This window comes from Coturnix japonica, chromosome 3 (genome assembly GCF_054131305.1).
Source record: "Coturnix japonica strain WE chromosome 3, WE-NBRP24, whole genome shotgun sequence".
NCBI classification, from domain to species: domain Eukaryota; kingdom Metazoa; phylum Chordata; class Aves; order Galliformes; family Phasianidae; genus Coturnix; species Coturnix japonica.
This window is the reverse complement of record NC_140665.1, coordinates 21,240,370-21,253,942: the sequence shown is the minus strand read 5'-3', so window position 1 is coordinate 21,253,942 and position 13,573 is coordinate 21,240,370. Positions and strand designations below refer to the sequence as shown.

General features: G+C 44.2%; 1 protein-coding gene across 1 annotated transcript; it reads right to left on the bottom strand.

Annotated features, from left to right (window-relative positions):
• Positions 1 to 4,719: 4,719 nt before the first annotated feature.
• On the bottom strand, positions 4,720 to 11,951 carry MTARC1 (mitochondrial amidoxime reducing component 2). The gene is made up of 7 exons (XM_015857272.2): positions 11,652 to 11,951; positions 11,395 to 11,568; positions 8,853 to 9,015; positions 8,383 to 8,523; positions 7,314 to 7,375; positions 7,146 to 7,217; positions 4,720 to 6,651 (listed from the first exon to the last, which is right to left on the bottom strand). The coding sequence occupies exons 1-7, from the start codon at positions 11,915 to 11,917 to the stop codon at positions 6,525 to 6,527; spliced, it is 1,005 nt and encodes a 334-aa protein (XP_015712758.2). The 5' UTR covers positions 11,918 to 11,951; the 3' UTR covers positions 4,720 to 6,524.
• Between the last annotated feature and the right edge of the window lie 1,622 nt (positions 11,952 to 13,573).

Sequence of the window (13,573 nt, the reverse complement as noted above, 5' to 3'; positions counted from 1 at the left end):
CAGATAAAACACATGCTCTAAAATAACTTTATATTCATTTCATGACCATTTTTCTAGTAGGAAGAGTAAACTCATGCTGTAAACACAGCTAGCAAAGCTTCAAGACTGAACATCAGTCACCTGGTGACAAGAGAGGAAAGAATAAATAAAACTTGGCAAGTCATTAAGATCTGGGTAGGGATAATACTTTTCCAGAGGTTCATGCAACACAACTCTAATCAGAAGGGAATGTGGCAGTTGTTTCAGAAATGCTCTGAAATAAGGGAAGTACATGAATTAAACCCCTGAAGGCCTGGTTTTCTTTCTATTGGAAACAATGACAACTTCCATTGATATACGGGTCAGCCAGTTCCACAGTAAAGCAATTTCCCTGCAGACATCAAGAAAGATCCCACCCAAAATCCCTATTGAAAGAGCTGGGCTTCCACCTACCCAGCAAGGGTGGCAACGCTACCCAAAACATCCATCCAAGAGGGATCTGAGCTCCAGTCATAGCCATAAAGTCCTAACAGGTGAGCAACAGCGACTCTATTCCAACGTAGTTTTAAAGAGTATTTATATTTTATCACTGATTTAAGATCTTAAGACTTGTATTTATTTAAAAAAGCAGAAGCATTGTCAAACAGCCGACAATAAGAATAAAATGTGGCTTTACTTCATTGAACATCTGGAAAAACATAAGGGTAGGAGAACAGTTTGCTGACAACTGTAGAGCTAGCACAGATTTAGGACACAGTGTTGCCAAATGCAAAGCCTCTCCAGGCAAGAGTGAAAGATGCTTAGCTGGATCTGCCCTCAGGGATGCAGCAAAGGACACCGGTCCTGCAAATTAATGATTCCCTTTCCTGGAAACCCAGGCTTTGTTACATTTATGGTGACTTAAACATCATACAGAGTTTTAAGATCAGATAGAGAGTTCAAGCTGAATTCATTCACCCGGGAAAAGTTCATGAGTTCTGCAAGATGGTTGAAAGCAGGTAGAATTCAGCTGGTTTGCAACAAAACCCTTTACAGACACATCCAAGTCCCCCACAGCAGACCATGCTGGCATTTTGTGGATGTTGGCTTCAGCAAAACAGGCCTTACAGCAAAATCTCTACTTTGCCAGCACTGCATTTGTACATAAACAGCATATTAACAAAAGCAGAGATGTTCCTTTGTGGAAAGTTAATCATTAAAACTTTAAACAGCTCACAGTAAAAAAAAAAAAACAGCTCTGAAGAGTAAGCAGTCAGGCTTAAGGTCACAAATCTCTGCAGTGGTGTTCAAATAAATGATATCAAAGAAAGGAGAAAGGCAAAGAACATACACAGCACACTGAGATCACAAGCGAAATCCTACCCACCTTATTCAAGTGAAATGCTTCAGTTTCAGGTCTGGCTCTTGGGTACGTGAGATAATGGATGGACTTCCTAGGGTTAACACACCTTTCAATGTAACAGTTTGAAGACATTACCTAGATCCCAGTGACTAAGGCACAGAGCAGACAAAAGCAGAGCTACTGAAACGTGGAATGTCTCTGGAACCATAGAAAACACAAACAAATGAGTCACTCTAAAAGCAACTTCCAGCAAAAACAGAGGGTGAAAATGTACCATATTGTGCCGTGAGTTCTGACAAGTATAAATGAAAGCAGCAATGAAACCACACATTTGCTGTGCTCTCTAAAGATGTTAGACTAATTCAGTTTTCCATCGTGTCAACAGATAACATATGCCTTAGTATTACGGTTCCTTTTGCTTTTGGTTCTGTCTTTTTTCCAGAAGCAGGAAGAAGAGATGTGATGTGATCAGACTGACAGCACCAACAGTTTCAAGCAGCTCACCTGTGTGAAACCTTCAGGTGCTTGTTGTCACTCTCCTGTTGCTGCCAGGCATGGCTTTGGTCTGCACTCAACTGCATACACCCCAAAGCACAGGCTGCTGTTAGCAATGCTGCTGGCAGGGCCCATCCTGGTTCTGGCCATAGATGCAACCAAATTGAAAATAACCATGTACAACACTTCATTTGGGACAGATTAGTAAAGAGGATTTTGGTCAGTTATTTATGTTTTTGGCACTGCTGAATGCCAAGGTTTTAACTTCGATCTAAGTACAGCCAGCCATGTCACCCCACTGCCTGAGAGCCAAATGATCCAATGGATGGAGAGCCAATGCAAGTCTAGGAAAGATGTTCAACCTAAAGAAAAGATGACTGAATACCCAGAAACTCTAAGGGATATGCCATTGTATGACAAAGTGCACTTAAAATGTATTGGGAGGATGGAGGCTTAACATGTAGAGAAAGCTTCCTATAAGGTCCCTTATAAATCAAGTTGTTTTCCAGTTACTAAGACAGAAGAATGAACGACAAAAATAAGCAAAGAAAAATAAAGTGAAGAAAAATAAAAGCTTTGTTCTGAAGTTTCAAAAGCTAATTATCACAAGGAGGCAACTTCATCCAGGACTGGGACAAGCTGTACTAATGTCACATCTTGCTGTACTTTACTGATGCCAGTAAGTTTTCAGTCCCAGAGATGTATCAAAAGTGATGCCTTCATCTTCAGTGGAGATCTGCCAGGGGAGGAAAAAAAATCCTTGCAGGCATCTATAATAGGTTGTGGTGAGAATGAAACAAGAATAGCAAGCCAGGGAACCTTCACATTTTTGCAGGAATGAAGCTTCCAGTCCCTTACAGAAGTTAAATGTCATTCAAAAGCATTTTCTCATGGGAAAAAGTAAGCAATCAGGGATGGAAATAAAGTGGAAATTATTGCTATCTTGCCAGCTTGAGATGCCTTCAGATATTTGTTTGGGGCAGGGAAACCTGGCAAAAGCAAAGTATGCAAACCATGCTACTTGGATATTGAAGTTTCCTTTACACATTCAATGATAAACGTGCATACATAGAAACATATACACGCTAACACACACACTGTGAACAGCTGAATACATGAAGGGTTTAAGAGTGAAGGAAATGCAATGTCCATATTATATTGTCCCCCGAAGAAAGTGAGAAAGGATTTTCTGGGGGAGGAGGGAGAGGAAATAAACCCAAACCAAACCAGTTCTCTGATGCCTATTAGGAATACTGTATCAGCTTTTTTAGAATACAATGAGTACAACTGCAGTTGCATCCAGACTCACCTGGGCCTGCTTCCCCCTGCTTTCAGTTCATGCATCTTGAGGTCTTCCAATCCAGTCTGAAATGCAATCTGACAGCTCCCTCTAGCTAATTAGATAAAATACACCGGCCTCTCCTGCTTGGATTAATGGTAGATATATTAAACAGTAACTGTGGGAAGACCCTTCGGAAAGGGCATGCCAGATACATTTACTTTATCCAAATGTACACCACTTAAAAAGGCCAAACAATCCCAAGGGGATGAGGGAGGGCAGAAATTATGTGATATTAGTGAATAGCTTTAAATATAGTCTTTCTTCAAAACTAGCTGGCATCAACTGTATTTATTTACATAGAAAGTTCACTGGGGTAGGATCAGCTATTTTTGAGTTGCAGAAAGGTCAGAGGAATGCAAGACAAGCATTGGCATTCAAAGGACCATGGAAGATGATCATGTAAGTACACTCACCTTGACAGAACATCTTAGGAAAACACAATTTCAGTAAAAAGATGCTGGTATCTGTCTCTGTTAGAGTTACATGTACTGAGTAAATAAATCCATTTGTTGATCAGTAATACAACTTTTCTGTGACTCGGAGCTGAGGCACTGGAAGTTTTTTTTTCACAATAAACAAATGAAAGAACTGCTCCTCCAGAACAGATCCTCCCTGATGGGAAAGCACTGGCATCCTGCTGAGCAGATGGAGAGACCCTGCAACCCCTCTGGCTGAAGAAAAGACTGATACAAGTGTGTTGGTGGCGAGCTTTTCTTTCCTGTTGGTTGTTTCCCCAGTGGAATGAACGGAAGTTTTTGTTGCTGTTGGTTGTTTGGGGGAGGACAGGGAGACACTTTTGGTCTGCAAGAAAGAAAGTATGTAGATGTAGTAGTCCTCAGCTCTGCATCTGCCCAGGGCAGGGAATTTCTTAAAGACCTTAAAATGAGAATGAGACAATGTAAGTTTCTAGTAGAAACTAGAATTGAACACTGTGGCAATCCTTTCTTCACACACCTTTGCTACTTGGGAGTAGCAAATGCCAAGAATCTCTTTCCTTCTCATACAAAGTGAAGCAGTGCCTCTGGAGGGCTTTTTCCCCCTCCTTAAGATGCAAAAACATAGCTCTTTCTGTTTTTCAGGGCAAGTTTTGACTTACAATGCACCCCCCTCAAATCCTAAGCAACTAGGATATTTCTGCCAGCAAGGACTGTTCTTCACACTCACAGTTGCGCAAGAACTACACTGGCCCAAGAAATGATTTAAAACAAGACTTGGCTTCCTATTTAGGGCATTTCCTATTTCACATCTCGTGTATTCACATCACTGTACTACACTTTCCTACTTTCAGAATTTTCCTTGCTTTTTATGTCAGTGGAGAAAAGATGGTGGACTGTTAAGTATCTTTTTTCATCATCTTGATCATAAGAGCTGTGAAGTTGAGGTAAAGGACCACTTACGCCCAATGATTCTGCTCTCTTATGTGTATGGCTTCCTCTGGTTAACTGGATACTTTCCCAAACTTAAGCAGGAAAATAAAAAAATTAAACAAACTCTCCTTAATTACATGCAAAGTTGAGTAAACAGCAGCAGAAGTTAAATGTCAAAAAGGAAAACAAAGAAAAACGATTAACAAGTTTTAATCCTTAAAACAGTCAGGATTCAATAGAATTTTGTACTACAGCTCTTTTCTTTATCGTTAGAAAAACCATTAACATCTTAAAGTGCAATTACAAAAATATCATCATGTTTTGCAGTCAATTTCCAAAACAGCTCTTGTGAATTCAAATACAATTCCTAAAGTTACAGCAGTTCAGCATTTACAAGAACATATTTATATTACAACGTTCATTAGTCACCCTCTTCAGCTCCCCACATAACAGATTTAAACATCATTTGTCAAATCTGTAATACTCAGGGCACACTCAGTTTTACATTCTAACCAAACTCTCTAAGGGGCTTTGAGAGGGATAAATCAGGTTTTTAGATCTATAGCATTTTCCTAACAGGAACAGAGATGCAGTTTTTCATTGGGAAGACTATCTCACTTGAAAACTAGTCTAATCAATGACAGCACAAAATGAAACACAATCTATGCCACTCCATGCGTGATGTAACTCCTAAGTGGTGCTCAAATAACAACAAAAAAGTACACTTGGCCAAAGGCAAAATTTCAGCTCGTTCATTCCACTTCTTTTACTTAATGAACAAACACACTTCACTAATTGCTTTGGCAGGCCAGCAGGCTGCCTCTGCTTAATAGCACTAACAGGAATTCCATTATGCTTCAGCCTCTAATATTCAGGATTTTTAACAAACACTATTTTAAAGTGAACCTCAGGACTATCCTGCATTTAAAAGCAGACACTTCTCCATCACTTCCTCCTACTAGTCGCCGCGTTAGGCATAACTACGTACCAATACATGATGTGCAGACCTAGCTGAGTACTTGTCCATCACAGGAAAACCAAGTACTGATGCAACACTCAGCCAATAAAGGCTAGTTGGAGCAATTTGGAGCTCACAAATAACAGAAGACTACCTTCCCCATATGCTTGCCAGGTACATTCATTTGAATTTACTCAAGGGCATGAGGGTTCTTCATCTTAGAGGTCTGAGCTGTGAACACGCAGCAAAATTCCAATTTCATATTCACAGCAGAATACAACGAATCCAAACACAAAACTGAACCATTACTTGTCCTTCACATTTAATTACTCCTCTTTTTCGCTAGTTCAACAGCCCTTCCAGATCTAGCAATTCATAACAAAGCATCAGACAGCCAAGCATTCAAAAGATGACAGGCTTGGATTTTTTCATGATGACCTGGATTTTTTCATTTTCATGACTAAGTTACATTTAAAGAAAAAAAAAAAAATTACTGATACCATCCAGAGTTCATTCCCTCTGCATCACATCCCTGTCAGTTCTGTGCAGTATAAAACATAAAAGATTGTACGGTTATCAGCTTCACACAAATTCCTGGCATTTGTCTAGAGCAGGGAGGTAAGAACTAAATGAATAACAGATAAGGGTAGAAGTTCTTCATAGGCACTGAATGTATCTACTACGTGAAGCAAAGTCCTTGAAAATTAGTTTGGATACCGATGCTAGGCTCCACATAAAACTTCAGGAGGTGTGATACCCACAGTAGTGCTGCGAAGTTTATCCTGTCATAGACTTCCTTCTACAACACCCTTCAGAAAACTAAAGACTTGGTTGCTACACACATGCTGTTTGATAATAAGATCTAAAATGATTGACAGTTTATAGCTTCAAAAGAAACCCTTCACCTTACAAAGAAGTATAGCATTGAAAACATTGCAAGGAATAAGAAAAAACGTATGAATTTGCATCAGTGACTGTGTTTACAGATAAGCAATTTATGTATCCAAGTGAAAAGTCATCTTCTGATAAAAATGCTTGCCATTACTCGATCATCTTGTACACAGGGTCTCCAACCTGAATGGTTCCAATTTTGTCAACAGCAAATAATCTTCCAAGGAGAGGGCTGGATTTGTATATGTGTCGCTCTGATGGATCACACAGGCGGTAACTGCAAAGAGAGAACGCTTCCTTAGAAGCAGTGGAGAGGACATAGGATGCTTGGACCACCACACTAGACTACAAACTAAACAAGCGCTATAAATAAGAGAACTAAGCACTTCAGACAGAGAGAGAGAACCTGACTGCACTCACACATTCTTACATATACCACATACGCAGAAGCTACATTAAAAAAGAAATGCTAAAGCTCCAAAATCAAACCTTTAAAATACCTGAAGAATCTGCCATACCGAGCATTCATACTGGCACCAATGAAAGCGGCAGTGAATGTAAAGTTTGCAAGAAAGAAGAGAGAACTTCCTGAATTTTTTTACCACATAGTATTGCATGAAGTGGAATGGAGGCCAACAAACACAGATCTTTGCATTGTGTTATTACATCCCACACATACTTAAAACCACTCTAAAAACAACAGCCTAGCACATGTTGGCATCTAGCCTAAATCTAATCACACAGCCTGAAACACATTGGTATTTTCACAACCTTTTCAATGTTTCCAGAGGCTCCTTCCTGTCCAGGACTCCAGTGTCTGGGTTAACAGTTGTTAAAATACACCTGCAATGACAAACAGCACCAAATTCATTAACATTTATTTATTTTTTACTATAAATCTTTATACATCTATGTAAAGTAACACTCTCAAATGTTTACCTTCCACAGCACACAGTCCCTTTCATCTCCACGTCACCAATAAGAATGTCCTCCCAGTTGTCCTAAGGAAAGGTTTATACACAGATTAGACACAACCAATCCCAGCAGTCACCCCTTGAACAGGCAGTTACCACTCCAGATGATCACCTTTAAAAGCACGCATCCCCATGACTGAAAGCACACAGATACATTTCAATATGTGAATATTCACCCTATTTCTACCAACTGCCATCTATTCCTGGGATTGCTGTATGTATTAAAGTCTAATATCACATATGCGCCATGTTAATTTGGGGCTGTGATATCGGGTCTTTGGTGGGTGTGCCCAGGCAAAAGGCTGTGTACTACATAAACCAGGTCCCATACATGGTCAAAAACCTATTTACAAAAAAAATATGGCTGTTGACTGAGTTTTTAATTGGCGCTTCAACCTTGCTATGGTACCTATTATCCACCCTAGCAGGGTACAGTTTACTTCCTTCTCAAAGCTGGTGGACTGCTGAATCTCCACTTCTTAGGCTCCACATGACCTTTTATCCAGGAACATGAACTTTCCCAAGGGAACAGTTCTGCAGAGGTGTTTGAATTAATTGCTGAAAGCCCTGAATTCACTGACAGGTACCAATTCCATCACTAGATACCTTCAGAAACAGTGCTTTTAGGACCACCAGAATGCAGTCAGAGATGTAGTGATGGTACTGCAGAATGACAAGGGCCAGTCTGACTTTTGTGCCAAAGGCTATAAAACACTGCATTCACAATTTGCAAATTGTTAAGGTATATCAACAATCTGATCAATTACAGCATGCACAACTTTCTTTACTTCACACCTAAAGGCAAGCTTTGATAGTAAACTGTCACTTAAATACACTGATGTCATCCTTTGCTACGTTAATTAAGTGTTCACAGACCTGTCACCTCCCCTCAGTGCTTCACATGGATTCAAGTGCACAACGGCTGTATCTCTCTGGAATACAGCTGTGCATCACAGAATAGCTGCTTTCCTCATCCATGTTGGCACCACATCTCAAGGAAATTGAGTTTAAGAAACATTTAAGATCCATTTTACCTCCTCAAAAGCACCGCAATCTGACACAAAAATATTTGGTCTGAAGTTCTGTATCTTAACTTTCTTCTCCAATCTGGTATTTAAGTCATCCAGGGAAGCTTCTGAGATCATCAACACTGGGCTACAATCCTGATAGGCAACCTACAAGAACAAGCACAAATACATTGTCAAGCTGCTGTAAGAGCATGGGAGTAAGTGGCAAAAGTAAGTTACACACTGATATGTTGCAATAGGAGGCCATGTATTCACCTGGCAGTATTAAGATGCTATATTCAGATTTTAGTTTTGGTGGAAGTTAGTTAGAAAATGGCGTGTTGCTTTACTTGCTATTTCAGAAACTGCTACAACTTTCATTTGCTCAAACTGTAAAATTAAGCTTCTGTTAATAAAATTAAGCTGAAATTAGAGAAGCTGCCACAACTTCTGTGCAAGTATGGGTGGCTTAAGGAAGAAAAACAACATTCATTTACCTTGTCAGTGGCACGGAAAAGGTTTATTACATCCTTTGACTTTCGTGGCACCATGGAAGGCTCAAAGTGCACCAGCCGATATGGCTCTGAATTCAGGAATGTGGTGATCCACTGAGCCACTTCATCACCACAGTCCCTGCCTTGAATATCCGCTCCAAACACCCTAAAGGATCACAAGGCATATCAGCATGTTAGCTGGAAAGCCAAGGGCTCAAGCACTGTCACTGTTCACAAGTAAGAAAATCACTTTAACAGCAGTAACTAGATACAGGTAATAAACCACCTGAATTAACGAGGTGGAAGCTGATATCTCAATTTGGCATGAGGATCATATCCAGTGTGCAATCTTCTAGTAGGGAGCTACGTAACACAGATGTGGCTGGACAACACCAGCTGGTAAAAGGACGAGCCATAGAGACTTTAAGTGCCCAGGGCTAAGTGTCACACAGCAACCAGTAACAAACCTGTTTGTCTATTCTCAAGTGTGGAAAATAAGCATTTTCTTACAGTTACTTATGACTAACACCAAAAGATCCCTACCCAGAAATTAACTGAAAGGCAATTAATATGATGAGTGGCATTTTGAAGGATGTGGTTAGAAACTGGAATTTGCAGATATCGTCTCTGACTGTTAAGGATGTTTTCCTTCATATCTTAGTGCTGTAAAATTTACTCAAAGCTGAGTAAAACTCTGCCCCCTATAGATCTCTTCCCACTGCATTGTGACATTAATAGATCTGCATACGCCATGTGCATTTGAACTATGAAACAGCTGGGGCTGCAAAATAGTTTGTTAGAAGCTGGTATTTACACATTCCACCAAAAAAAAAATCAGCAAAATCAAATCACACACTACATAGAGACCACCTGAGAATCAGCCTGTCAGCTCACTAAGTGGAGCAGGAAGTACAGCACAAACTTGAACCACTGTTTTCAACAAGACCCTTCCCCAAAAACTCTCTGTCTCCCAGGAAGTCTCTGGAAGATGGCTTTGCTCCCCTCACCTCATTAGGCACAACAACAAAAGGATACACGCCAGCTTTTCATGAGGCCGCTGGCATGATCTCGCCCCAGTGAGATCTGGCAACAGGCAACTAATTCAACAAGCAAAGCTCAATTTTAAGATACTGAGCTATTCCAGATGCTAGGAGAGGTTAAACATTTATAATGGAAGCAAAGTCCATGGGGCACAAAAAGCCACCAACAGCAGAATTTAAAACAAATTTATGCAAGAAACACTTTCCTCACAGGACAAAGTAAACCTCAACTCAATACATAATCTCCAGCAATAGTCATTGTTTTACAAATGCTCTGTAGCTTCTTCTGTCCCTGCAACAACGTGCTATGTAGCTTTATGCATGCAGATGCCCAGGTAGCTCACCCAACCCTGCACCCAGCTCCTCGGAGCCCTCTCCTGCTGCCAGAGCCTCACAAACACCCATGGGAAAGCTCAGGGCTTCAGCTCCTTCTGCTGCCAAAAAAGATCAATTTATTCTTGCCCCCAGCAAAAGGAGCCACTGACAGATCACTCCTGCTTGCTTACTTTCTTTTCAGAAACACCCCAAATTTATTTGTGTGTGTTCAGTGTGCGTGTGCAGACCTACACAGCCTTTTGCAGCCAGATGCAATATTGCACTGCGTCAGCTCCCACCTACTACTGGGCATGAGCCAGCACCGACCTGAAGGCATCACGCTCTCCTTGCCCACAGGTTGTATGGTGCATCAAAGCAGCAACTCCCACTGACAGGCTGGAAGGGAATAATCTGGGATCAAATAAGAGTTCCCTTCTACCACTCTTAGTTTTAATTATACCAGGTGGCACATTCACCTTCTGCACTATCCAAACCAACAGCACTTAGCAGTATCCCTGCAGGAACTAACACAGAGTACAGATACAAGTAACTTTAGGCACGAATTGATATTCTACAAGGGAAGAGGTGTTTCCTCCTTCCACCTCCCCAGCGCAGATTTCAATAGGAGAGAAATAACCAGGGCAGGCCCATCCCCAGTATTGGTGGTAGGTGGATGGTTGGGCTTAATGATCTCAGAGGTCTTTTCCAGCCTTAAGGATTCTAAGAACGTGATGAGTGCCTGTAAGCAGTTCACCTGAAACAGCTTTGGGAGGGGACACAGAGCTGAACCCAAAACTGCTGCTGCACACAGCGGTAGAGACGAGGAAAGGCAGGACCGAGGTGCTGAGATACAGCTACTCACCCAAGTGAGAACAACTTGGCAAGCAAACGCAAACAAGTGAACACCACATGGTGTGAAGACTAAAGATCACAACTTACGGTCTTTGAACACCGTGTTATCTTCCCTGTGGAGATTTATCTCCACTACCGTTTATCACATCAGAGGTGGACCTTTTGCTGTGGCCACCAATCCCGGCCTTTTGCATATCATGTGGCAGAGAATTTCACCTTCCAGTTCTACTCACAATGCCAACCACCACCCTGCAAAGCACATGATTGAGGGACGGCCCCAGCATGCAGTGAGCAGGGAGGGATACGTGGACCCCCGGCAGCGGCCCGCCGTCCCGTACCTGCAGTCCCGCACCGGGTTCTTGCTGGGCAGCTTCACGGGCAGACTCAGCTTCTTCATCCCCTCGGCGCTCAGGGTCAGGTAACCATTTTCACAGCCGGTAGAGATGAGGACGAGACGCGGCTCCTGCCGAGCCGTGACCATGTGCCCGTCCTCCCTGACCACAAGCCAAAACCTGAAGGACACGGAGCAAAGCTGAACACGCGAGGCCCGGCGCAGCGCTCCCCACCCCAGCAGCCCTGCGCAGGGCCGCCCTACCTGTCCCGTATGTCCCCGCACTGCAGCCCCATGGGCGTCACCTGCGCCCGCTGCACCGCCACCCCCTGGCACGACTTCACGGGGTACACGAACAGGCTGCACACCGTGCCCACCCGCTGCAGCCGGCCCGGCCGGCGGCGGCGCCCCGCGGTTCTCCCGCGAGCCAAGCGCCAGGCCCCGAGCAGGACGCCCAGCGCCGCTGCTGCCGCCGCCCCATATAGCCAGCCCCGGGGAGCAGAAAGAACCAGCCCCTGCAGCCCCGCCATGGCGACACAGCGCCGCGCCGATCGGACGGTGGCCACACGGGGGCGGGACGGCACGGGACCGGCCCCTTCCGGCACGGGGAGGGCGGGCGCTGCGGGCTGGAGGTCAGGCTGGAGAGCTGGGGTCGGGTGAACATAATGAGGTTCAACACAGCAAAGTGCAAGGTTTTGTACTTCGGCTGGAAGAACCCCAGGCACCTGTACAGGCTGGGAGGAGTTGTCCTTGAGAGCAGCTCGGCTGAGAAGGACCTGGGGGTCCTGATAGATGAGAAACTTAACATGAGCCAGCAGTGCGCTCTGGCAGCCCAGAAAGTAAATGGGATCCTGGGCTCCATCAGGAGAGGGGTGGTCAGCAGGGATAGGGAGGTGATCGTCCCTCTCTACTCTGCTCTTGTGAGGCCCCATCTGGAGTACTGTGTCCAGGTGTGGAGCCCTCAGTACAAAAAAGACATGGAGATTTTGGAAAGGGTCCAGAGGAGGGACACGAAGATGATCAGGGGGCTGGAGCACCTCCCCTATGAGGACAGGCTGAGGGAGTTGGGTTTGTTCAGCCTGGAGAAGAGAAGGTTGCGGGGTGACCTCATTGCAGCCTTTCAGTACCTGAAGGGAACTTACTCCCAGGAGGGGAGTAAACTCTTCGAAAGGGCTGACAATAGCAGGACACGGGGAAATGGTTTTAAGTTAAAAGAGGGAAGATTTAGGTTGGATGTTAGGGGGAAGTTCTTCACTAGGAGAGTGGTTAGGCCCTGGAACAGGCTGCCCAGGGAGGTTGTGGATGCCCCGTCCTTGGAGGTGTTCAAGACCAGGTTGGACGGGGCCCTGGGCAACCTGATCTAGTAAAGGCGTATGTTTGGTGGCCCTGCCAGGCAGGGGGGTTGGAACTACATGATCCTTGAGGTCCCTTCCAACCCGGGTCATTCTGTGATTCCATGTCACGGTGCGGGCGGTTGGGGCAGTGTAGGGAGCTAGGCGTAGTCGCACAGCAGGGACCGCGGCTCCAGCGGGGTCGTGGCAGTTCGGCGTGGTGGGATGCTGTATGAATCATAGAGTCGTAAAGGTTGGAAAGGACCGCTAAGATCATCAAGTGCTGCAAACGTCAGCCCATCCCCACTGTGCCCACGGAGCACATCCCTCAGGGCCACATCTCACAGTTCTCACACACCTCCAGGGATGGTGACTCCACCTCCTCCCTGGGCAGCCGGTGCCACTGCAGCACTGCTCCTTCTGAGAAGTGTTTCCTAACATCCAACCTGAACCCCCCTGGTACAACTTAAGGCTGTTAGTTCTTGTCCTGCTGCTGCTACCTGGAAGCAGAGAAAGGTACTGAGGCCCCGGAGCAAGGCCAGAGAAAGGCGATATAGCTGTGAGTGGCCTGAAGCAGCAGTCTGATAGGGAACAGCTGACAGAGCTGGGATTGTTCAGTCTGGAGAAGACGATGCTCAGGGGAGACCTAGTGACTGCTTGGTGCCATTTTACCTTCATTTACCTGATGAACCTTGTGACCTCAGTAAGCTAACCCAGGGCATCCTGGAATCAGGTCCCACAGCTGCTGCTGAGTGAGGCCTGACATCAGAGCTTCCTTCTTGGTGGGTACCTGATAAGAAAGCCTCATTAATGGCACTCTGTAGGGTCTTGCTGCTAGGCAGATGCAACATCGTA

Bases quoted from the DNA above. Each gene is read 5' to 3' on its own strand.
- MTARC1 (XM_015857272.2), bottom strand. From the start codon at position 11,917: ATGGCGGGGCTGCAGGGGCTGGTTCTTTCTGCTCCCCGGGGCTGGCTA. The intron at 11,569-11,651 runs GTAGGGCGGCCC...CGTGTCCTTCAG, and splicing joins TGCGGGGACATACGGGACAG to GTTTTGGCTTGTGGTCAGGG. The intron at 9,016-11,394 runs GTACGGGACGGC...GTGATCCTTTAG, and splicing joins AACCCGGTGCGGGACTGCAG to GGTGTTTGGAGCGGATATTC.